Source organism: Lepisosteus platostomus, chromosome 13 (assembly GCF_059453375.1).
Source record: "Lepisosteus platostomus isolate fLepPlt1 chromosome 13, fLepPlt1.hap1, whole genome shotgun sequence".
NCBI lineage: Eukaryota > Metazoa > Chordata > Actinopteri > Semionotiformes > Lepisosteidae > Lepisosteus > Lepisosteus platostomus.
In genome coordinates this window covers 36,458,276-36,484,935 of record NC_142623.1, presented here as the reverse complement: position 1 = coordinate 36,484,935, position 26,660 = coordinate 36,458,276, and the positions used below count along the sequence as shown (strand labels likewise).

Genomic DNA, 26,660 nt, shown 5'->3' with positions numbered 1-26,660 from the left:
TGTATCATTTTCTAAATTCATCACCTCAGATAAAGACAGTTCCTGACATTTCTTTTACAATTAGATACGCCACTACTCATTCTTCAGTGTTTTGAACCAGCCTTGTCAGCATTTGATCTTTTTCTGTTTATTTTGTTAAGTTATTTGATGTCTGCTTATATCCCACAGAATTGCCTCTGGTAATTAATTTCTAGGTTTCTAATTACATTTATGATTGTTTTTGGCTGGTGGATAATTATTGCGCTAGCAACTGCCTCTGTTTTTTTCTCTATGAATTTTCTTCCTACAGATTTGTTTCATAATGAAAATACAACAAAAGGTATAGTTGCTAGCGGTATTGCAACAGACCGCTTTTTACTCAAATAGCAGTGCTAGCAAATTGAATTTTTTGTTGTGGGATTCTTTGGATGACTAATGCAATATGTGGAAAGCAGAGCTGCAATGCCTTTCTCCCGCAAATTTAATTAGGAGATATTAACACAAGAATCTAAGAGCTGTCAAACTGAAAATGATGGATTTAATAGTGGATTCTCAGAAACAGCAAATTCAATATGTCAGAGTAAATTCTAAAATTACTAAGTCAACAAATCTAAAGCAGAAGATTCTATTAAAGACTGTAAAGAAAGGAAGAATTGTGCAGCCATCAATTTGGAAGCAGCACTTTTACTCTCAAAGGTGTCATTTGTTGCATTATCGTTTTCCGTTTTTTTAGCCAAATGACTGATTTTGCCAGCCATTCTGCTGTAGGCCGATTAAGGAAGGACAGGTGGCATTAAGCTGCTGTTTCAATTAAGACATTTGCAAAAGACAAAGTGGGAAAAATAAGAAATAAAAGTTACACCCATAGTGACATGGATTGCTAGAGAGGGAAATGTCAAATTAGCAAACAGTGATTGATCATAAAATAAAGTCTGCTCTTGATCATTATTTTCTTTAGGACTGTGATTATAGCAGGAAGTAGGAATGATCCCTGAAGCGTAGTTGCAAACAAATCTGTGAAAAATGTGTTCTTTCAAACGTGATTTTTCTGTCACATCTTCCTATTTCTTTTGTTCTCCTTTGCTTACTTCACTGTGCAGTGCAAACTGGAATTCCAGGCTTGCTCTACAGGGAAGACCATCTCACTGAAGTGTGAGGGACCCTGCCCCTGCCTTCCAGGCCAGGAGGTAATCAAACCAAGAAATGACAAAAACGGTAAGTTTGGTTTCCTTACTTTGGCTGTTTTTCTGTCTTTGAGCTAAAAGACAATACACTATTTGCGCTGATCCTCTGAAAGTCTTCACCTGAAAGAACCTGGCCCAATGTGGGTTAAATTCCCCTGTTTTAGGTTCTAGGGTCTTTATTATTATTATTATTATTATTATTATTATTATTATTATATATATAATTATATGTAATATATATATATATAATTTGGAAAGGCAAAGACAAAGCTGCAACATGCAAAAGGAAATAGTACAGTAAGTGTCTGGACAGCATGGACACCAAACAGCTATGAAGGCAGCCTGGTTTCATGCACTCAATGTCTGCATTGAGCATCAAGCAAACCAAGCTGGGAGCCGAAATAACCACAGCAGATGTCGAAGCAGAAGAATCTAAAGCACGCGCCAAAATGCAGCCATCATTTCATCGGCTTTGAGTTCTGAAGGTAGTAAATTCCACCATTGAAGAAGAAGTGTGGAGAATGTATGGGCTCTGAAAGTGGGAGAATTGAGAGGGGAATTGTGAATCTCTGGCAGAAAAAAAGAAGAACTTAAAGAGCAGTAGAGGTTGTAGCGAGCAATAAGTGACTGAAGATACTGTACATAAGAGCCGAGTTGCTGAGAGAGCAGTAAGCATGGACTGGGGTTATGAATGGGAGCCCATTGAGCCACTCCAGTAAGGAAAAAAAAACAAAACACAGAACTTTGGTTTTGTAGTGGACAGAGCTTTGGCAGGAGAAAAAAAAAACTAGGCCTGACATTTTGCAATTAGTTCATACACATTCGCCCATGCAAAATAAAAAGGTAATTATTTGATAGTTATCATTTTAAATAAAGGGTGAATACCAACTTCTGATCAGACTGAAAAGGCAATTAGAAACTGTCAAAATAGGCAAAAACTGTCATTAATAGATAAGTGTTTTGGTATGGTATTTGGTGTCCTGCAAAACCCAAACACTGAAAATGACCAGTCCAAGTTATCATACTGTACAATTACAGCTATTTATTAAGAGAAAATAAATATACAGCCATTGGTAAGAGATTGTTTGGTTTTCTGATAGATTTGAATAAAGCAGGGTTCTTATTGCAGTGGGGCAGTCAGACTTTATATTGTATTTTATCAGGAGGCATGTACCAGGTAAAATTCCTGTAGTGAAAATAAATGGTTTTTATGGAAGATCAGATGATGCAAGGTTTGCAAGACAGCTAGTGATATTATCATTGTATGAACCGTGCAGTATGATTTATTTTCCTGTTTCTGGTTCTTTCCTGGTGTCAGTGATATCATATACAGACAAAGCAGTCCTAGGCGACTCAGTAGAAACTTTAATGACGCATTACATTTGTTATTATTATAAAAATGCTGCCATTAGCTGCTCGTTCTGGGACATCAAAAGACACTAAGGCCTGAGATTGCCAAATTAAAAGCATGCATTGATATGAGTGATAGGAATAGAGGGCAGTGAAATTTCAGTATAAAGATACTGATTATTGGAGATAATGCAGTAGGCCTGTTTAAGCTGACATTTTCAATTGGGTCATAATGAGGTTCTTAAGCACTAATGTTGTGAGAATAGGATGACCCAATATTAATTACATTGACTGAGTATAAGCTGAATCTCTTCATTCAGTAGCATTGTACAGTATTTCCAATATACCATATGTAGAGAAAATTCAATAATAAGTTATTATTAACTTTATATTTCTGTTATGAGACAATAAGAAATGGTATATCTAATTTACTAACAAGACTTATAATGAGGAATCTGTGCAAGTATTAAACCTCTGTTGTTTTATGTCTAAATATAGATGTTCTTAAAAGTTGTATATCATTTTAAGATTTGTAGTGAAGACTCTTGCAAATGTTTTTTGTTATTTTAAAGAAGTTACATTTTGTTCTAAACAGTTGAAGTTGGACCTTTGAATATTATGTTTGAATTTAATTTAAACCATCTAAAATTAATATAAAGCAAAAAAAACATCTATTATATCTGAATTTGAATGGTGGAAAATCTGAATTTGAATGCTGACCCAAACAATGATGAATCTTATACACAATGGCAAAGGCAAATACTTACTGTCTCTTATAATTAAGCATCCTGATCTTCTTGAACTTCATTATTCTAAATAGAGCTTTGGTGATGGACGCTTCAGTGGCTCAACAGATATTTCCTGGATGAAGATCAAAGTTCACAAATTTAATTTTACTTTGGTAGCACTATTTTACATAATAATGGATCCGGAGAGCTCAACAAAAAATTAGTAACATTCTGCTAAACATAAAAAATGATAAACAGTATTAAATGTCTTAGCTCAGACAGACAACAGAATTGTGATGATAAAATTAGTCAGATGTAAAATTTGTTTCAGGGTGAAATTTATTCCTGCCTTCACATGCAGAGAATAATTGTGTGCCAAATATAGCCACTGGTTTTTCTTCAATGTAAAGATTTATTTGTCATTGTCTGCATATGTCAGAGGGCGCTCCTACTGTCTTGTTCCTAGTTTCCCTGTGCTTTGCTTGTCCTTCCGGTGTGTCTTTGTGTGGGGCTATATATTTCCGGGTCACCCTTTTCCTCCTCGCTGATCCTGAGGGATCGGATGTCTTGAGACCCGCCTAGCACCAGGTCGTCTCCTCCGCGGCTTGAGGACATAGGTTTCTACCCGACATCGTCTGACCTCCTGAGCCCGGGCTAACTCCCCTTTTGCCATAACACATAGGGTCTTTTTTGCTCTTCTGCCATTCCATGGCATGCCTCTCCGACATCCGTGACAGCATTAGGTTTAATTCCCATGTCTGGCTCCTTCTCCTCTTTCACTGCATATAACCCTTAAATAAGCTAGTGTTCATGACTTCTCTATTCAATGAATACAAATCCAGTTAACCCCAATTATGAATTGAAGTTTGTATTTAACAAATGATTTGACCTTGAGTATGCATTAAAAAGTACCAAGTCCACAGAGAAGATGTTATTGAGATAGAATTTAAATAATGTAAAGATCACACAAGTAGTTTTTTTTTTTCCGTTGACTTTAAGGTTAAGCTTCTGGTTTTCAAATCAGTTTAGATCAAAAGACAACCAAGAAAAAGATATTAAAGGTCTCAAAGCAATCGTTACTCTCAAAATATGTTTGATTTTGAAAAATATTTTAAGCTAAAGTAAGGTTTATCTTTTTATTGTATAATACTAAATTTACAGCAGAGGAGTTATTATTCAAATCATTATTATTAAATTATTCATTTCACAATTTTGAATTATTTTTTTATTGGTTCACGACAGAAAAGTGGCAAATACTGTGCTCTGGAAACCTTTATTAATTTGTATGTGAAATGCAAAGATACAGTACTTCACAGTGATATAAACTTCGTCTTTCTTGTAACTGTGACCCGATATAAACATTTTAAAACATGATGATTATTTTCTGCAAATGATTGATTTTACATTTGACCATTTAAGATGATCTCTCAAATCTTACTGCATGTGATAAGTAGGAGAATTGAACATTTCTTTTAATGGTACTGTATATCCACAGTTTAATTTTAAGTTTTAAAACTCAGTTCTCCAGAAAGCACTTCCTTTGAAATACACATGTGCAACACCATCAACTTTATTTTCACACTGAAGAGCTCACAGTGTACGCAATAGATGAGACATTGATTGAAAAAGTAATAAACTCTCAGTAGTGCCACTGCAAGCTCATTGGTACCTGACAAGTCACAGACAGAGTCTCTGTTGTGCAATGATCCAAAAATGCCCTGGCCAACTCAACCTGCAATATCAGTTTAAGGAATCTCAGGCAAAACCACAAAGTGACTAAGACCACATTCAGATAGGGCCATAGGATTCTATTGCTGCTAGCAGAACCATTTTTGCTAAACAAGTTAAGACTTTACTGAGTTTTTTCATCCCTTCCTTGGACTTCAGCCTGGTACATAAACTTTAGAGCCTAATGTGAGATTTCACAGAACATTTAGCACCTAAATCATAATTACAAGCCAGTGCTGTTAACTGAAACAGAATGTTATTATTACTTTTTAGTATTTTAGTAATTGTTTTACCATGTTATAAAAGTGGTCCTTTAAGATGCACAGGTTAAGGCATATGCAATGGGAACATTTGTTTTACGATCACAAAGATAGCAGGAGAGATCTATTAACTGCTGAGCTGGTGAAATGCACAGCATTTGTACATTCAGGCCAGACAAACTGTCAGGCATAGCAAATTCACAGCAGCATGGTATGTTTAAAGGATTTTTTAATTGGACACTGAAGGTTGCATTTTGTGTTTGTTTTTGCTAATGTTCCTTTTGGTGGTATTTCAGTCTGGAGAATTTCAATGAAACTTTAATTTACTAATAAAACACAAACATGTAGATTTACACATTAATTTATCTTAACTTGCCTTGCATATGCCAAATAACAGAATTATGAGAGTAAAACATTTCTTCTTTACTGTAAATTATTTAAATAATCTGGAAATTACACAAAGTAATGAGAACAACATCATAGAAAGGTCAAACATTAGCCTTTCAAAGAATTCTGTAACAAATGTTTCAGATAATTGAATGCATAAGAGGGCAACAAAAAACCTTTTATTTCAAAATGTCGTTAGCAGGCAATCTCCTGAAGAGGAAAGTCTCTGTTGATGTTACAAAATGAGTAATAAACAACAAAAGGGTACATTAGAGTTGCTGAATGAAATTGAAGTCTTGCAATATGAAAGACTGACTCTCAGGATAATAAAATGAAAAAAGGGGAACATTCTTTGTTGGAAAGAATAGAAATAAGCACTGCTGTGCTTGGGTAGCAAGGATTTAATGTTATTTTGTCTCTCTCCAACTGTTTCAACAAGAAAATCACCATAGATTAAAAAAAACCAAAAGCTTTTAACCATTAAACTCTGGGTCCATTAAACCCAGTGACAGTTTTGTAAAATACATAGATTTTCTCTTGAGCACCCTCCAATCCAAAATAAATATCCATTCCATGGGTAAAGCCTGTACTGTTCAGCTTATATATGTATTCTCTGAAATCCTCCAGAATGATGATTCTTCCCCCTGGATATGTTACTCTGCAGCAGTCTACATAAGTGCTTCTAGGCTTTCTAGTGGTCCCTTACAGAAGATCATTATTTAGTTTTCCACCTGAATGGCTAACAATGAAATAGATCTACTGTGCCTCACGAGGTGCATTTAGACCTGTAGGACAGAACACCCCACCAAAACCCTATACAGTACAAATATAAGCCCATGAACAAACAAATCCATGCCCTTCCAAATCAGTGTTAATCGAATGGCTGCGGCAAAGACAGTCATGTTAGTGATAATACAGACTGACCTGTCTGCCCATAATGTAAATGACTGAATAAACAGATATCATATACAGTGTATATAATCAAAGATTCTATACTGCAAGGTCTAGCCTGTATTGCCTGTAAGGCAGAAAAAAATAGGTAAAGTGACACTTGGATTAATGAGTCATTATTTCCTGTATATTAATTTTAAATTACTATCTAATGTAATTCCAATACCTCTTTGGTGACAATGAAAACAAATCGGTAATAATCAAAGAAAATTGGAACACATTAGCTTTTTTTAGACTTCAATCCATTAGTCATCTATTCAGTGCTCAAGCACTGTTGAAGCAGTGGCAACCCTTTTGTGCTAATTAATTAATTTCATTAGTTCCATTGCTGCCTAATAGGGAATTTCTTCAGCAGTCTGCATCATCTGTTTGAGTTTCTTTGGCATATTGGTGGTATTTGTTGTACGTGCTTGAGAACGGTCATTCAGAACAGTTGACACAAAGGGATGAAAAAGCATTGATTTCAAGGAAAATATCAATTTTAGTTTTTAATCCTAAGAAACTTTAAAACTTCATTTAAATCACTTTTGCTTGAATTCCCTTAGGAAATGATTGATATTTAATCACATCAGCATTTTGAGCAGATGGTCCTATATTTTTACAGCTTCTTTAAATCACATCATGACTCACCTGTAATAACACCTACTGTACATTTTAAATAACAGCTCTTTTATGTTTCAGTTATAAGTCACATATATTTATTTTTCGAAAATCGCAGGGTGCTGCCCTTATCTCATAATTCTCTTATAGCTAGATAACCTTATCCTCAGCAATGCTCGGCTAGATGTTGAGCAGTAATTCAAATAAAAGTTGTCTCAAAACTATATCACATTCTATACCTCATGACAGAAGTTCTCCAATCAAGCTCCAGAAGTATTTCATTAGGAGCTGCAAGTTCCAAATTACTTAAAAAGCCAAGCCCACCTGCTGATTTCTGTTTCAGAAGAAATAAGTAACCTCACTGTCCCTACTCCACTTAACCATGTCTATATGTGTATTTTTCAAAGGCTTGAGAAAAATCTAACCATTTCTGATACAAGTGGGCATTTCCCTTTCTTTAAATATACATTTCCAGAACACATGTGAGCACCCATGTTGAGAAAATTAACAGTTAAGATGCAGAGAGAGAAACAGAAATGAAGTAATGAAATCTGAAGTAATTTCAGTAATGAAATCTGTAAATACCACAGATCTTTAACATTCTTTAAATCTAAACTTAGTTTTTTTACTTTCAATGTATTTCAAAGTTCTACAGGGATATAAGGTTATCTTCTTTTAATTTTCACACCGACAAAGTTTTCAGTGGTTTCTATGATAACGATGCCTGACAGCAAGCCAATTGGTGTCAATTTAGCTCTTCTAAGGAGGATTACATTGTAGAAAAGATAGTTTAATAAGCTTTGTAAGGAATATTAAACTTCATTGGTAGACTGTTCTACATGTGATTAGAATCTGATGAGCCATATTAAAAAATGAAGCACTCAGTCATCATGGCAGTCATAAAATATGATGTGTGTAATGTCTATTGCCAATTTCCATATTTCTAAAACCATAATAAACATAATATTACACTGCATTATAGACCTAGTCTGATTTGTAAAGCAGCATTTTAATATAGTAGCTCAGTGATGCAGTGAAGCTCAAAATTAAGGTAAAGAGATTAATCTAATGTCAGAGTCTAGCTTTCAACAAAGGTACTGTACCAAATGGCTGTTTTGAAGTGCTTCACGGTGGTGAAGTCCACTGTACTTTCACAAGGAAGTCTTAATTCAGTATTACTATATACTACGCAGTAATTACTACTACTGTAATTACTGTAATAAGTAACATTCACTAGTCAACCACAGGATAGAATACAGTAATTTATGTTTTAAACTGGGGAAGATGAAAGACATCAAGTCTCAGTTTAAAATCAATTTCATATTTTGTTTTTTGTCAAAATTAAAACACCTGTACTGGAGATTGGAAGTAAAACAAATAATACTCCCTCAGTTGGATATGTGTTTTTCTCTAATGGTATGGTTAATCTACTTTACTTCTGAAACATGTGCACAAATCATCCAGAACTCTCATAAACATGCTTTGGGTTCAAATCAAGGATGGAGATTAATACATGGTTTTAATAAGGAAATTCCCTTACCTATATCAGCATCACTATTACCACAGACAGAATGACATAAACATTGTTTACCAAAGTAATTGAGACCAACTTACTATACTTCTTATCTAATCCCAGTGGAAATACAGTTAAGGACAATAAACTTCACTATGGCATTCTAAAAGTCTACTTCAGGGTTGAAGTTAAACATTCCTTCTCCTCATTTTACTCCTTCGTCTATTACTTAATCTTTAAAAGCAATATCCAGTTAATTCGCTTCTGCAGTAGTACAGTTTGAGACAATTTTGATAAAGAGACATTAAAATCACTCGTTTGGAATTCATTAATTCACCAAATTTGGTATCTTCAAATGAAATTTCTACATTAAATATGTTGGAAATATACACTTGTTTTAATTAAAGCTGAATCTGTATCTGTTCTGCATGTGTTTTTTTATGATGCAGAATATAGTGATTATATTATAGGGAAAAATAACATTACACTATGCATAAGATCCCACCCTCCACCCCTTCAAAACCAGTGGGTTATAAGCCTCAGCACTACAGACTTAAACAGTTTTTAAAAGCAGATTGTATGCATTCTGTAAGCACTTCCCTTTTTCCAAGTTACTGTTAGAAGCGTCATCATGGATAACTTTAGTTGTGTTTCTACATAGGGGACTTTTGAGACCACACAGGTCTGCTGATTGATGTGCACAAAGGTTTAAAGGTGAAAGCTCTTTGGCTTTAAAGTTGCTTTGTTAAATAAACTACCAGTACACCTAATTGTACCTTTTTAACTGACAAGTTAATGAGGAACACTCTGTGGTTGTTGTTGCAGGTGTCAATATACCTTTTAGCTGACTGCTAGCTTTTCAGTTTGTGCCCCAAAACCTAACTATTATGTGAGGAGCCTTGAAATACCTGATTCTTTGCATTTCAATACTTTTTGTTCCGCTTTTTGTCAAAGGCACTTATGTGGCACAAAAGGAGCACTGCACCCATTTGAAGATTTTCTTGTGTAAACTGTACCAAAGGTGAAAGTTGCATAAGCAGCCATCCTCCTGGATTGTAATGTTTTAAGACTGCATATAGCAGAAGTAGTCCATCCATCCATTTTCTAACCACCATTCAATTCTGGATTGTAGGGAGGCCGGAGCTTATCCTGGTAAGCAACAGGCGGAAGGCAGGATACACCCTAGATGGGACTCCAGTCCATTGTAGGGCTGACACAGATACATACACACTCAATTTTCCTATTGGCTAATTATCTTACCAGTATTTGGGAGGAAACACTCAGAGAAAACCCACATGCACATGGACAGATACGCAAATAGCTCTCCAGGTATTTAATGGAACCCAGGGCCCCAGCTCTGTGAGACAGCAAGGTTAACTACAGCGCCATCGTGCCACCCAGCTTAAGAATTATATTTCTCAATTACTGTATATTCCAATCAGGAATGTTCCCAATATGAGAACTGTGAGTCTCTGAACCCAAAAGAATGAGGGCATTGACACTTCATCCTTCTATGAAGATGTTCCTCATAGCTTATGGTATTTTATGGAAATGAATAGCTTGCTCTAATATACCATGTGAACAGTGAAAGTGGCATATACTGTACAGTATGTGTGTTTTTAAAAGAAATATCTTTAAAGTTTATGGGGATTTTTAAGAAAGCAGTTGAACATTGGGCAGTTAGTCCTAGGAGATGAGTGAGTGTTCAAAGTGGAATGTAAACTCCACCTGAGTCACTGGGGGTTAATGGAAATTGACATTAAATAGCTCTTCAACTTTCACAGTGCTAAGCAGGGCAACATTAATAGTTTAAAGAGGTTTCTAATTCCATCTAAATTGATATACATGTCAACATTACCAGCCACATAAAACAGTATTGTCCTTATAAAGACTCATCTAGACTGCAGGATGACATGGCTAACATAAAGAAGTGAAACAGATGTGTATTTAAAACATGTCATGAACAGGTTTATTATGAATTTTAATAGCCTCAGTATTGTGAAAGATAAATAATAATAATAATAATTCCCTACAATTTTTTAGCACTCCACTCAAAGCACTTTACAGGTAATGGGGACTCCACCACCACCAATGTGCAGCCCCACCTGGATAATGCAACGGCACTACATTTCAGCCATCAGTGGGGAGGAGAACAGAAAGGAGATATACAGTATACAGTAGAATGTATATATGTATATTCTACTGTATACTGTAAGTCTCATTGTATAAATGTTTACCAACTTAGGAGCCTGGTGTGGTGCAATTCTAGCCCATTCTTCATACCAGATTTTCTCATGTTCTGTCACAGTTCTTTTGGATTACTTATGGACACCAGTTTTTAGGTACTGTATTTCCACTGAGTCTCAATAGGAGTCTGGTCTGGACTTTTACTGGCCTTCTCAAGGAAATTCACTTTTTATTTTTAACTAACTTTCTCCTTGCCCTGCTGCTCCGTGTGGAGGGACAGTCTGATTTAGGTAATGTCTGGGTGCCTTCCACTTAGTGATCAAGTTCTAAGAGATATTAAGATTCGTGGTTGAATATTTGCTTGAAATTCTCTACTTAACTGAGGGCCCTTGGGTCACGTGACCTTAGAACAATAGATGCTTGCTGGGATAGGTTCCAGCTCTCCTGTGATCCTTATCGTATCGGATAAAGTATAAAATGGATGGGTGGATAGGGGTGTTTTTGTTCTGAAATCATATGAACTGTCATTACTGCACACAGATAAAGGCTACTTAAGTAATCATGTGTCTTGGTAGGTAAATTTCCTTAACTTTATTATATAGGTTTGCCACGGGAATGGATTTGAATACTTGATTTATTTGAATTAATGATTTATTTTTACTTCTTTTTGTTTTTTGCTTTGATTGCATGGAGTAGGTTGTGTAACCCATATTAATTGCTACTTCATGACTGCAATCTTCAAAGTAACGAAATGTGAAGTTCTGAATACTTTTGCAAGGCACCATATACAATATGTACAGTACATATACTGTACTGCCTTAACTGAAATTCATTGTAAATGTTACATAAACTTTCAATATACTTTGTTGTCTGTCTAATGTAGAAAGTAATATTTCTAAGACTCTCCAGGGATATTAGGCAAGGCTTTTATTTAGTGATGCTATTGCCAAGCACTCATGCTAGAAAAGTTTAAACCATCTTAATACTATGGTTCATACAGGAATACAAGTACTCTAGTTATAGATTTTAATTATATGGCAATATGCTCTGCTACCTCACTTGCTAATGATTGTGTGGATTAGGAATGTGTCTCACAAAATCTAAAGGAAAATCTGAACTTGCAAGTAATGTCAAGACACATCTCCAAAGAAAGATTTTAAGGTTAAGTTTTTGCTTATGTTATCACAGCGTGCTGTGAATTCATAAGATACCATGAATGTGGCAGTTATCATCAGAATGTGAACTTTTGAATATTTCCCTTTTTTTGATTTTCTATGCTTTTGTGATCATATCTAAATTTGAATATCCCTAGTTTTATTACAAATTCTAATAAAAACAGAACACAAGAGGGTTTAGAGTTCTAAATGTGAACAAATTATTTAATTCATTGCCATTTAGACATTTCAGCTAGGGTTCAAGCAATGTAATGTTAGATGTAAAATGTATTGGCTGACTACAGCTTTAACAGGCTGTGGGCATTATGCATCAAAACTACTGACATCATGATTGCTGACAGACAGGTAGATGGAGTGTGTGTGTTAAACAACAGAGAGTGCTAATATCACAATAGTTTTGCTCTTTCAATAGATGCAAGCACTGAGCGTTTGCACCATGTACCATAGCCAGAGTCAGCTGATGCTAATGTTTCTATTTTTCCACAAACTCCAAATCCAACCTTACAAGTTCACTCAAAATAGAAAAATTGTGCTAAAATATATTTATAGAACTGTCTGCTACTTCTCTAAATTATTCAGAAATGCTTCTAAAATCTGAGAATCAAATCGTCTCACAGCACTTTTCTAAGTGCATGGCTAGACTTTATTTAAGTCAGATGTTTGAAAGTTGGTGAATTCCTTGAAGTTTTTTAATCTGTACAATAATACCTTCTAAATAAGGCTACTTTAGGTTCCAGTATTAAAAATAAGTCTCATTTACTAAAACTTTTAAATTTTTAATGTGTAAAAAGCATTCTTGGGTTTTCACTGTGTAATCCAGTCTCCTTCCATCACCTACAGATATACTGTACAGGTTAGATTTGGCTGTTCTCCTGAAAGTTTAACCCCCCATGAGAAAGAGGGCTGGTATTGTTACCCAACCTTGAGGGAAAGGGGTTTGGTGCCTATGTCTCTCATAGGAAAAAATATTCCACAACACAACACAATACAATACATCTTGTTTGGCTCTTAAGAGGAAATCAGAAATACTGTCAAGAATCAACTATATTAACCCTGTAACCTTTGAACTTGTATCAAGAGGAGTTTTGCCATGCTGTAGGTACTGGTAACGTTTTGCTTATAAGACCATCTTCCATTTGAGGAAAACATGCTGTCACAGAAGCTGCTTGGGTAGAGGGTAGTGTTCTTCTATGTCATTTTATTTATTCAGTATCATGCCAGTGTTCAAGTTAAAATAGATAAATTATATGTTAGTTCTCATTCAGTGGGTGGATGCCCCTGATAATATATAATCAGAGTGAGTAACATGTTAACACCATGACTTTCTTATCTTTCGGCTCTTGCTATGAATTATCCATGATAAATGGAAGATTTCCCGGGTTTGTATTCTGCAGTGGCTGTCATAATGGTAATCTGTGGTATTGTCAGAGAGCATTACTTCCTAGATCAGCACATTTAAATAAACATTAAAGGTTATTGTAACTTTTAGATTTTTAAAGTGACAACTTATTTAAGCATCTATTTCCTTGCATGCCATTTATTTAGTACTGTATTTCCAGATGACTAGTTGAACAGGTTTATGAGAAATGGTGTTTTTAAACAAGCTGTCAGGAAAAGCCCGTTATGAGAGCTTGTTTTGATAGCACAGAAATTACACCCACCCATCGAGCTCTGCTTTCTCAGTTCAACCAATGAAAATCTCCAAAGGCATTTTAGGAAGATAAGACTGTGCATTGTCGAAACCAATGACACATAGAGATGTTAATGCATATAATAATTATAATAATAATAATTGCTTACACTTATATAGCGCTTTTTTCTGGACACTCCACTCAAAGCGCTTTACAGGTAATGGGGACTCCCCTCCACCACCACCAATGTGCAGCATCCACCTGGATGATGCGACGGCAGCCATAGTGCGCCAGAACGCTCACCACACATCAGCTATCAGTTGGGAGGAGAGCAGAGTAATGAAGCCAATTCACAGAGGGGGATTGTTAGGAGGCCATGATTGATAACAGCCGATGGGGAAATTTGGCCAGGATGCCGGGGTTACACCCCTACTCTTTTCGAGAAACACCCTGGGATTTTTAATGACCACAGAGAGTCAGGACCTCGGTTTTACGTCTCATCCGAAGGACGGCGCCTGTTTACAGTATAGTGTCCCCATCACTACACTGGGGCATTAGGACCCACATGAGCCGCAGGGTGAGCGCCCCCTGCTGGCCCCACTAACGCCTCTTCCAGCAGCAACCTTAGTTTTTCCCAGGAGGTCTCCCATCCAGGTACTGACCAGGCTCACACCTGCTTAGCTTCTGTGGGTTGCCAGTTGTGAGTTGCAGGGTGATATGGCTGCTGGATGATTATATAGTCACTCTTCTGGAACATTCCAAGCATGTCTAGTCCCAGCCAGAACTGTTATTTCCAGATTTGTTCCTAAAAATACAAATGTGCAATATTTTAAAATAGTTTAAACTTCCATCTTTTAGAAATACAAAAAAATTGACACAGAAAAATCACCAATTTCGAAAAATACATACTCAACTCAAGACATACAGTACTACCAAAGTGGTCATTGGCAATGCTTATACACCTGTAATTGACCCTACAGTTTTCTTATGATAATAATCCCACACACTTTCCAAAGGATTGCAAAACACTTCACTCATAGGAGGGCAGCCACTTTATCCTCCACTGAAGTGCACAACCTTCCTGTGTGACTCATGGCAACCATTATTAGCACTGGGAGCTGCACTACACAACAGATTGTACAGCATAGGTAGAAGCACTAGACTTCGCTTGAATTAAGAAGCCAATTTTAATAAACCAAATTATACCTGGCTTAAGTGAAATGTAGTCTGGATACCCTACAAACATAGTTGTGATTTAATGTGTGATTGAAATGTAAGCACCTCCTTAGCATTATTGATCACCATAATTGGTTTTGGATTGGAAATTGGGGTCCAGATGGAAGAGTGTCACATGCTGTTCCAAAATGTCGCTTACAGCAGGACCCAATTTTCCAATATTCATTAGAAATCCCCCATCTCAGTGCTGAACTGGCCCAGCCTTGTTTAGCATTTGAGATCTGATAAGATCAGGCTATAATGTCTCAAAAGTGCTTTAGCAGAATGTTAAAATGTTAAATTTGTGTTTTAAAATTCCATATCTATTCACTTCATAATATTATACTCAAAAGCATACTGTGTAAACACCACACATATTCCTTTGTGTTTCTAACCATTGTACAGAACTTTAGACCCTTGATATCTAAGCAACAGCAGTCCTTAGCAGACAGACACAATGAACATGTTTGTGCCAATTTCAGCATAGATATTTTTCAGCAGAGCCTACGTTTTGACTTTTGTTCACTGTCCTATCTCATTTTATTACTTCTCATAAAGGCAAACCTGCCATGTAAAACTGTCAAATCTCGCAGAGCATTCATAGACAATTTCATTTTAACATATAACCTCTGGCATAAACTTAGAAGGTTTTGCTCTCATGAGTTTGGAGGTAATGTGCATTTTCACCTTCATATTGTGGTTTTCAAGAATTCATGAAGCTGTCTGTACATTTTTATTAGTATTTTTTTCTTATCTGCCCTTCCATTACTTAATTATTGTTTCATTAAATCATTCATAAATAAATTTTCAGTGTAGTAATTATTGGTAGTACTCTGTTCAAGATCTTATGAACTGTCTTCACCTCAAAAACCTCAGAGAGAGATCAAAGAAGCAAGACTTTTGCCCATGAAATATTCCCATGTTTATGTGACACAGGAAGAATGTTTGATTAGATATGGAAGAGCAGTGCATTCATAATTTAAGTTGACTCCTTTTCATGGCTCATCCTATCTACTTTCAAGGTGCCTCTGTCAAAGCAGAACAAATGGTAACATAAGGTAGGGTACTGCACAGAATCTATTGAAATGCAAAGGGACTTAGAAACATTAGTGACAGATAGTAATGACTAGTAGCTTGACATGGGTTATCTGTTGGCCCTTGAGATTGCCAGTGATGATAGAGCTGGGTTGTTGTGGGTAAATAAAATGAATAGTACTGTGGTTGGTGACAGACTGGACTGTGGAGACCTGTTAAGATATCCAAATGAATAAAAAGTGCCAAGGAAATTCTTAAATCTCCACACTGAGGCTGAAAAACAAGGTCTGAACATTTCCTAGCATGTGAAATGTGACTTAAACAGAATTATTTCTTATTGATGTAACTGTTTCATAAATTAAATTAGTTGAATTGCTAATAATCCACATAAAAGATTGATTATTATTGAAGCCAGGCTCACTAAAATAAAGAATGTTCCTTATTATATGTTCACTGAAGTCTGATTAGCTATTCCTTTGATTTCATGTACCGCTAAAAGCAAATTAATTGCATATGTTCTTATATAGTAATTAAACTTTCATTATTTAATGCTATATGTTATAAACTGACAATGACAGGAGTTTTATTTTCTATCACTTGCAAACCATGAATATAGATTTACATACATTACATGGCATGCTAACTGAAATATCTTAATTGCAGAAGATGGTAGTACAGTATGAGATTTGTACTTTTGTGACATCACAGTATATACTGGACAATTGCAGCATTCCATCTATGCCATTCTCTATAAAACATTTATCTTTTGTCTATTTATTATCTGAGTCTGAGATTTTTTGTCACTTCAATTACTCTTCACAACAGTTACTCTTTCACAAAAATGCCTGCCATGCATATACAGTAGATTAATATTACAATATTGTCTTTCGAAAATGAGTCCCTGACTTTGATATTAAATAAGTCTTTGCAGAGACTCTATGAACCACTAGTAGGAAAGAATCACATGAGGCAAAATACTCATTAATCTATCAATGGGGTCTGTATTGTAAAAACTAAGCAGAAACACAAAACCCTCTCTTAGAATGAAAAAGAATGGTGCTTTAGTATTCCCAGCCCTGATTCAAGACCTGCACTTGCTGGAGCAGCACTTTTTTTCTCTCCCAGTGGATGTTTGCTGGTTTTCCCATCAGTGCTGTTCAATCTATTTATTACCTGGTTCCATGGCTGGCGAATTTTCCCATTCTTCTTGTTCTCATCTCCTTGTTTCTGTAATGGAGCTAGGTTGTGGTGAAACGGATCCGATGCAGATGCAGGAGACCTTGGGAGGTGAGTAAGCGAACAAAGCAAATCCAGGAGCTGAGCCGTAGTCCAAAGGCGTAAGGTTGGTCAAGATCCGGTAAAGGCACTGGTGGCGAACAATCCAGAATGAGAGACAGGTTCATGGTCGAAACAAGAGCGCCAGGGTCAATTCCGAAAATAGTCACAGGTAGCAAACAATCCAAGGGGCGAGACGAGAACCGAAGTCCGAAGGCAAAAAGGTGAAGTCAGAAAATCCAGTAAGGCAAAAGGGAAAGAAACGCTAGGTAGAGCAACACGAAGTGAACTCAATACCGAGCAGTGATATACGGGTAAGGGGGGCTTAAATAATGCAGCCTGCCGCACGGTAAGCGTCTGATGAGACATTAACACGTGCGATGGCGTTTGTAATTATCACCCTGCTGCTGGAACTGATTAGACCTCTTAGGAGCTGGTCTGGGCCGGTTAGTGGTCATGACAGTTTCATAGTTCTCTGAGGGCAGAGAATAATTAGTATTTATTTCTGTCCTTCATCCCCATACTTCCACAAGTAGGAGAAGGCTTAGTGTATCATATTATACATTTATGGTTTGGTTTGGGAAGAGGGGGATCTGGAAGGTATGGTGGCATCTTCTCACAGTGTCGGGGCCCTGGTTTCAATTCTGGACCTGGGGTGCTATCAGTGTGGATGTCTGTCCTTGTTCAGATGCTCCAGTTTCCTCCTACAGTCCAAGAACATGTTGTTAGCTTAATTGGTTTCTGGGAAAATTGTTCTGAGGTGTTAGTGTGTGTGTCTGTGTGTTTGCCCTACAATGGACTAGTGTCCTGCCCAGGGTGTACCCTGCATTGCATCTTACTTCTTGGGATAGGTTCTGGCTCCCCCAAGCTCCTGAATAGGACAAAGGTGTTAGAAAATGAATGGATGGAATGGATGGAATAGGACGATCTGGCAGTTTCTGTGTAATACTAGATGTTACATTGAAGTAAAATGACAAACTGTACATATCGTACCTCAGAATGGATTTTATTCATCCAGTGCTTATCAACATTGCTCCTTTTAAGAATGGAGCCCATGTCAGCTGGGCTCCCCACATTATTACGTGCTGTAAAAACACTTCAGGTTCTTGGAATATATGACTGATATTAGATGATTACTTAGAAAAACGTCTGACGAAAAAAGTTCATATTTGGAATACAAAATTTAAACTTAAGCAAACTTTTGGAGACTGCTCAATTAGTTTAAAATGTTAAACAATAGCAAAAATCACAAAATAAAGAATTTTAAAAAATTGCATTAACTGAAGAATTAACTGGAGTATGCAGGTTGGTGTAAGCATTTTTGCATGAGCTATACTGTATTTAATCACTGTCTTGCTTAAGTGACAGAGGTGGTGAGGGAAGCCAAAAAAGATTAATTTTAAGTGACCCCATGTTCAGTGAACAGGCCCATAGCTTTGTCAGAATCACATACAAAAGTAGCTACAGTATCACAAATATGCGAAAGATAATGTATGGTTAAAAATTACTGATTGAGTCATGTACTTGAATTGAAAGTTTGGTCTCAATTTGATTTTATTTGTTTTATATAATTTTACCCCTGCATTTGTTTTTTAAAATCACTTATGTTATATACAAGGTTTTGTCAAAGTATGTGCAGAAGATTGGATATAAACTAAAATCCTTATTGATAGAGCCATTATCCTGACAGTAAAATAACAAGTAAAAAAAAGTACAATAATTAGTATAGCTATTTACTAGTCTCCCCCTTCCTCATTGTTATATGAATACAAAAGGTGGGATAATAACTGTATTTAATTCAGCAAATGATAATTATCAGTGTCTGTGTATGACTGTGCTATGTATCCTGACATGAGATGGTCATCTGGTTAGTTTTCTGTTGAACAATGTGGTGCTGATGCCTTGCATTACCGAATACAGGTATTTGGATCTAGAAAATAATTGCTTGAATTTTTTGTAGTTCCAAACTGCAGACATGATTTGGGTTTCTCATGTGCAAATGTTACCTTCATATATCTATTTATAATACACCAGAGCTGCCAGCCTCCTAGCTTGATTTTTGCAGTCACAACTCCTCATTTGCATAAGGTACATTGTCATAACCATCAGCCTTAACCTCTGTCTGCAATAAATCATTACTACTTCAGTGCGCATACTGTAAGTAATTTTCAAAGTCAGAGACAAGAAAAAAATTACCATTGGATAATGTAAAATACTTTATAAAAGTGAATCTCTGTGAGCATGAAGCTTATAAAGAAGATGTATCATGTATTGTTAGTGAGATTTGCAGTGTTTTCCTTTAATGTCATTGTACAGTATGTACAGTACATCGAACAGGGCCAAACATGCAGAGGATGGGAGAGAAAGTTAAAATAATAAAGCTACCAAAAGGTGTGTGGTGTGGTGCAATGGGTAGGTTGTTGAACTCTTAGGATTCAGATGCCTGCTGCAGACATTGTTGTTGTATCTTGAGTGGTGACCAGCATTGGTGGGGGGTAATACTTCCAAACAAACTAGTATCCAAACTGGGGGGGTAATGTGCTCTGTAGTCTGCTAAACACAACAGAAACCAGGAGGAGTTGTGCCCCAAAGAGGGGCTGTGGCACTGGCAAAGGGAAATAACAGTACTGAAATAATACCAAATGAAAAACATTTGTGAATAATATATATTCACTTGTTATAAAGGTCAATAATGAAAAACATATTATTATACATTTGACTTAACTGCCAGCTGAGGAGTATCAGAAAGTGACACTTTTCAGGATAATGATTATTAATTAAATGTCATGTTAATGCATATGACAAGTAACACGTTGTCACCCATTTCACCTTTGGGAATACATTTATGATCTTTCATTCGAGCAATATGGTAAGAACATTTCAAAATATGATTATGTTATTATTCTGTAATTGCTCAGGTTAAGGAAAGTTTTTTTTAAAGGTTTTTAGCTCTTGAAATTTCGCAGATATGAATTATCAACATGTAGAGTAACTCTGAGTGTGTCACTTGCTCTCTCTTAACATACCCCTGTAAAGAGATGCTGTGTCTTAATAATATGTATTTGATTTAAAAAATCATTATATTTTCTGGGGTGCCAAATAAACTGAAGAGCCTGCTGAAGAAGCTGTCTCAAAAATTAAATGATTGCTATTTTAACAAAGCTTTAGAAAGAAAAGAGCATTTATGCTAATAACAGTTGATGAAGGCAGATATTGGAGTACCTACTGAAGAATTTTTAGCCTTTTCAACAGAAATGGTGTTATTTCATTATGTTTCATTAGCTTAAGTAAGTTACTTAGTGTGAAGTGTTCTAATACTGTATATTTACCAGAAAAAAGCTGCTAGCTATACTTCTTGTTTCATTGACTTTCACTTCAAATGCAGGGGTAAGTTACCCGAGAGAACTAATTTTACAGCTGTCAAAATAAATAGCTGCTTGCTATTGGAAAACTGTTTATATTTTGTTCAGGCATCTACATATTCAATGTAAAGGAGTATTGGTTTTACTGCAAGCTGAGAAAATTAATTTCCATTGAATGAAACAATAGTAATGGCAGGGCTGATTTCACTTAAGCTTCAGTTACAGTATTTCAATTATTGCCCTACATGAATGGTGATGATAACAAACAAGAGAATGCCTCATTATGGAAACAGCTGTAATGACACAAATAAGTCCATAGATGAGCCATACTCTATGGCAGAAACTCAGAATTAACATAAAAGGCTTCTGTAACTGATTTTAAACAGATGGATAGTGGGTACATCCCTCTCTTGTACCCCAAAAATGAACTAGTTAAAATGATAAATGAAGAGATACAAATTCTCATAGGGCCCACATTCTACTGTGCTCAGTAACTTTGTAATGAGGTGGGCTTCTGACTTCCTTCGTCTAAGGTGAGCATATTAAGAATATATAGAGTTCAACAGGTTGTGACATAACCCCTGCTTCATATCTGACTATAATAGCGATTGGAAATTACAGCAGATTTCAATTCTAAAAAAACATACAGTATATCTGCACATACTACAATAAGTAGTTCAGGTGGGTAGCTGCGTCAGCATGCGTAGGCTGCAAAGGAACAAGTTATAGGTTTATTCCATGCTGAAAAAAAGAAGAAAGAGAACACAACGTTTCGGCCGTGCAGGCTCCACGGCCGAAACGTTGTGTTCTCTTTCTTCTTTTTTTCAGCATGGAATAAACCTATAACTTGTTCCTTTGCATACTACAATAAGGCTATCCAAACACAAGAAGTTATCTAGCCATTCATTATCAGAAAGCTGCTTAAAAGGGAATAATATTCTTGAGTAAAAAACAATGCTTTTATTGTTTGAATGATGGGTAATTGCCAGGGAACTGTTGCTTGTGCTCTGCTCACCTTTTGCAAGGTGAAAACCTACTGTAGGTTGAATAACAAGCAGCTGTTCCAAATACAAATGGAGAAAAGCAGAAATTAACTGGAGTTTGGTAGTTGTAACAAAAGTCTTACAGGCAAGGAAAAAACTTATTTTGGACATTTAATCCCATTCTTCAAAAAATGTTTCAACAGACCTTATTATTATTACTATTATTTAGTATTTTACTAATATTTAACATTATTCCCATGTCTCGTTTTTGATATATTCTTAGACTATGATGATATCAAATTGTAGTATATTGCTGAAAGAGTGGGGCTTTGCGAGATGTGAATGGGTCATCAGATATCTTACGGTATTTTTTGTTTCTCTTATACTTTGCTTCTAAAGTGAGTCTCCACTGTTAACCTTCAAGTCAATAGTTCTTTTCCACACTTAACTTTTATTTAAACCTTTGGCACTGTTTCCTGTTTTATGCCTCTCCTGATTTCACAAAGGGGGATGAGGAAGCTAACCACATTAAAAATGCATTGCTTTTTTTTACCTGGAACTTACCTTTATATTGCTAACTCTATTGAGATCAACAGCTTGGCAGTTTTAGTAGCTGATGGATTTATCTCTCTTACCTTGAGAGAGCCTGATTGAATTCCCAAAGTCAAAAAAAAGTTTGATAGTGTGAGACAGGCCTGGCTTCTGGCAAACTGTACTTACTGACATACTTGAGAAGTCTGCTTTATGACTAGGAAGCAAGGAAAATTGATCTGGAATTAAATTGTGCTATTGGTGTAGCTTTTCTCTTCTGATGGAGTTTACTCCTTTGTAGGGGAATGAAGAAACAATGCAGCCTTCAAAGTTGGCATTTACCTTTGCTCACCTGTCTGGAACAGCTCACAGAGGTGTCATTCCTCTTTGAGCCATCATTCTGTATATCAAGCAGGAGCTGATGTGAGCTCAGAATTGGAATGCACAACAGTTTGGTTTGATGCTACTAGAGTGACATCCCTGTTCACCATTAGCATAATGAAAATCAATGAAACATGGTGATTCTTTTATGCTTTATCAAAAAAAGTAAATGTCTCTTTTAAGGCTTTTATTGAGATTTGCATTGTTAACTGCAAAACCTACTGTATGTAGGAACAATGGCTTCTGTGCTTGTTAGAACTCCTCTGTGCCTTAGTACTACAGTACCTCAGTACTTTGTATCCAGCCAAAAAGCCAGCTGAATTACAGTTTAATAGGCCTTCTGTATAAATAGAGGGATGCATTTCTGCTAGAAGATTCAGATATCATTGCATACCAATTTAATATGGTGTTTAGGAATTTGTAACATGTTTCACTATGCACAAGAAGGATTAAAATTGGTTCCTTTCAGATTTCATTCCACAGGCAGGATTTAATTTTCTGACAAATGTATTTTTAACAGTGAGGAATCTTATATTAGCTTGCCATATGTTTTCTTTTCCCTAATGGTTGAAGTTAAAAGAATCTGATGTTATTATAAACAGGTTTTTGTGTTTGTGAGAAATGTGGAATGAGATCCTCAGTGGATGCCTAGGTCTGTTTTGTTTTCTTTTCATTACATATACTGAGCTTTGAAGGACACTTTTGAAAACAGGCAGTGCCCATTATCAGACCCATAGAAGTAATGAAAGAAGAAATGCTTCCAAAAAACAGCACAGTGATACATTTCACTTTGTAATTATTTTAAACGTGATATTAGGGAAACACTGCTTCACATACAAAATGTGCAGACTCAGATTTAAAATTTCAGGTGTGCAAGCTCTAATTAATTTCCATACTCATATAAAAGAGAAACAAATATATTATTTGTGATATTTAATTAATATTGATGGCAAAATATTATGAAGTACAGAAAGATTACTGTAGGAAAATAGCAGAACTTAAGAGATCAGAAGTGCTAGATTACAATAAACGCTCCTGGACTTCTGTTTAACTACACCATTTTGCATAAAGGCAAGAGAAGTACATGTATGTAGTCTATGTTTTCTCAGGTATGCATTCTAGTACTAGTACTAGGTATGCAAATAGTTTAAGTAGGTAGCTGCGTCAGCATGCGTAGGCTGCAAAGGAACAAGTAAAAGTTTATTCCATGCTGAAAAGAGAAGAAAACAGACACAACATTTTGGCTGTGGAGCCTTCTTTGGGTGTGAGAAAGAGAGGAAAGTGAGCCGCATAGGAGAACAAAAGCTGGGAGTGGAGAGGAGGCAGGAGCAGCAGGGAGGCAGAGTGGGCACTTACAGTAGGTGGTGCAAAGTCGAGAGAGGTGAAGAGAGGTGTGAAGTCGAAACCTACAAATAAATAGAGAGAATTAGAAGGAAACGAGTCTGTCATTGAGAGAAGGGGGAAGGCGTGATCCTAGTTTCAGGATAATTTTGGTTTGGGATGTCTTTCTGCAATATGAGTTGAGAAACCCTTCTTTGAGAACACAGACAGAGAGATCAGTGTGATCATGGTTTAGAGGTGAAATGAGAAACTATGGGCTTGGAGAAATCTTTGATCCTCACAGCCCTTACATGTTCTCTGAAGTGGTCTCCCAGTCTCCTTCCTGTTTCGCCAATGTCGATAGTTGGGCATTTTCTGCGAGATGCAGTAAATACGGTTGCCTGAGGTGCAAGATGTCATCTGAGTGATCTGGAATTGTCCTGAGGTGCCCTGAATGAGTGTGGTGTTAGATATATATTTGCAGGTGATACAGCAAGTTCTATTGCAGGGGAAAGTGCCTGGTGTGGATCGTTGAGGGCGGTCAAGGAAACTGTGAACAAGAAGGTTAGGCAGATGATGGGGTGGTCAGAAAAAGGGTGCTGATGGAGGGATCATCCTGTAAGGTGGGAAAGTTGTTGTTAATGGTCCTGGGGATAGATAGTGTGTTAGAATGGTAGGGAAGCACCAGAGGAATGTGGTTGTGAGGTTGGGAGTTCCTGACTGAGTTGGTAATCCGAGGGCTGTTTTAGACTTGTGAGGTGAGGTACTTGTCAATAACATAACCTTCACCCGAAGAAGGCTTCACAGCCGAAACATTCTTTTCTCCTCTTTTTAGCATGGAATAAAGCTCAACCTGTTTCTACTCAAAAATAGGTTGTTTTTCATTTTAATGCAACAAAGGACAAGAATGTTTTAAATATGCCAGTCTCAAGAGAGATTGAGTTTAAACAAAAACTATATCTGTAGGCTGAGATGGTAAATTGTTCTTGGATTCTACTGTATCTGGATTGTCAGGATTCCCAAGTGTGCACACAAATAAGGGCTACAAATGAACTGATGCCTTTAGCTCTGAGTTTAGAGGACCCCAAGAGAGGCTCCTTGCCTTGGGCTTCAGAAAAACTGCTTATGCTGCTGATTAAACTACAGTAAACTATTACAGAGCACCTGGCATCAGGCAAATTAATGTTTAGGTGCATTCACATTGGGAGCCGGAAAACAGTTACTTCACATTTTATCAAGGGATTAGTTTTGAATTCAAATCAATATCACTTTCTGTAGTTTTCAGAATGTCATCTTCGGCATGCTGCGGTTATACAGTAATTCATCTAGCAGGTCCCAGCGGGTTTCAAAGACCACATGTTAATCTGTCTAAACCTTACACTGCACACATTATATTGCTGTGTTCACTAAATCAGTTGTGCCCCCAAAGAACATTTTTCCACTACTACTAACTTTATTATCTCATTCTATTTGTCAGCGGAAAACAACTCCAAACTGCTGGACATACTCTGAAAAGCCTATCAATAGCCTTTGTGAATATAGGTCACATCAATCTCTCAGTCTCGCATAGTGTTTATTCTTTTTTTATTAAAGCATAAAAGAGCAAGGCTGTTTTGTAGTTCTGAGTTTGTCATTGCTTTATCATTGCTGCTACCAGCAGTTCTTCTATTTTGTCTTTCAGAGGCTCTAGACTATTTAAAGATTAGCTGAGCTTTTTTAAAAAAAAAGAATCCAGAACAGACAGAAACAGCAGAACAAAACCATATTGCTGCATCAAGGAAACAAAAATATGCTATCAAAAAAGTGCTATCATTATTCCAAGATAGTACATTATTGCTTACTTTATGTGATAATCATGTGAAAGCACTGTTGTCATACAATACCTACATTATCATTAGTTTGCTTTCAGTTTAAAGCAGTGGAATCGACAGTGACGGTGTTTACATTAGGTACAAATTGTAACATTTAATTATTAATAAACCTCAGTTGAAAGTAAAGTAAGTCCGTGCACATTCTGCTGCACTGGACATGGTTACAAACACTAAACCCACAGTTCCTGCTAAGCTGTTGGAAGCATCTACTAGACGAAGTTCTAGGTCTTGGAATAGTTTGTTCATGCACTCAAATGATCATTAGTATCTTGTAATAACGAGATAACATATGAAATATTTTTTTCCTTAATGGCAGCAATGTCCTTCAGTAAGATTCTAAGCAAGAAAATGAAGGTAAGATGCAAACAATGTGACAAAATATAAAAATCATATGTTCTCGACTGTGCCACAATTTGAAAACGTTTTTCTCCTACAGTACGTGTTGCTGTACTCTTAGTGTTTATGATACTTGTGTTTGTGTTTATGATAACATAACTTGTCTTAATATATACAGTACTGTATATTCTAGTAAAAGGAGTAACTCAACATGGCTTTATTATCAAAATCCTAGATCTTTTATTACTAATTAATAATAGTTTTTTTTTACAGAATATAAAAAGTATAATTGATTCTGAGGACAAAATTATTTATAAATCTATTTTGTATTTGAAAATGAAGCTGAAAACATAATGTTTTCTGTTTGGTTACATCAAATACAGATATCTATATATAACCCACAAAAAACTTCCAGCTGTTTGCATATCCGTTCAATGCTTTTATGCTTATTAAAGATAGCTCTCAGGGTATTTCAAAATTATTTGTGTCAGAGCAACGTCACCATAGCAAGAAAGCCTATTTAGTATGGATACAGGGCTCAATGTGATTTCATCCAAGTTACCTGAACAAATGAAGCATAATAATGGGGACATATTAATGTCTTTCTGTGCAAACTCATATCAACCAGTGTTACAGTGTCTTTGATTCATGTCAGCTTAGGAACAGAGTGACTCATGG

The 26,660-nt window shown here is 36.2% G+C and overlaps 1 protein-coding gene across 5 annotated transcripts in view; it reads left to right on the top strand.

Annotated features, from left to right (window-relative positions):
* The window catches only part of spock1 (SPARC (osteonectin), cwcv and kazal like domains proteoglycan 1), a 254,265-nt gene that overhangs the window by 189,321 nt on the left and 38,284 nt on the right, over positions 1 to 26,660 (top strand). For 3 of the 5 annotated variants that reach the window (XM_088604496.1, XM_088604499.1, XM_088604497.1), the window contains one exon: positions 1,080 to 1,194. In XM_088604496.1, the coding sequence (XP_088460622.1) occupies positions 1,080 to 1,194 (115 nt within the window). Of the gene's footprint in view, positions 1 to 1,079; positions 1,195 to 17,165; positions 17,211 to 26,660 lie in introns of all 5 variants that reach the window. The other 2 variants (XM_088604498.1, XM_088604495.1) reach the window with 1 other exon arrangement.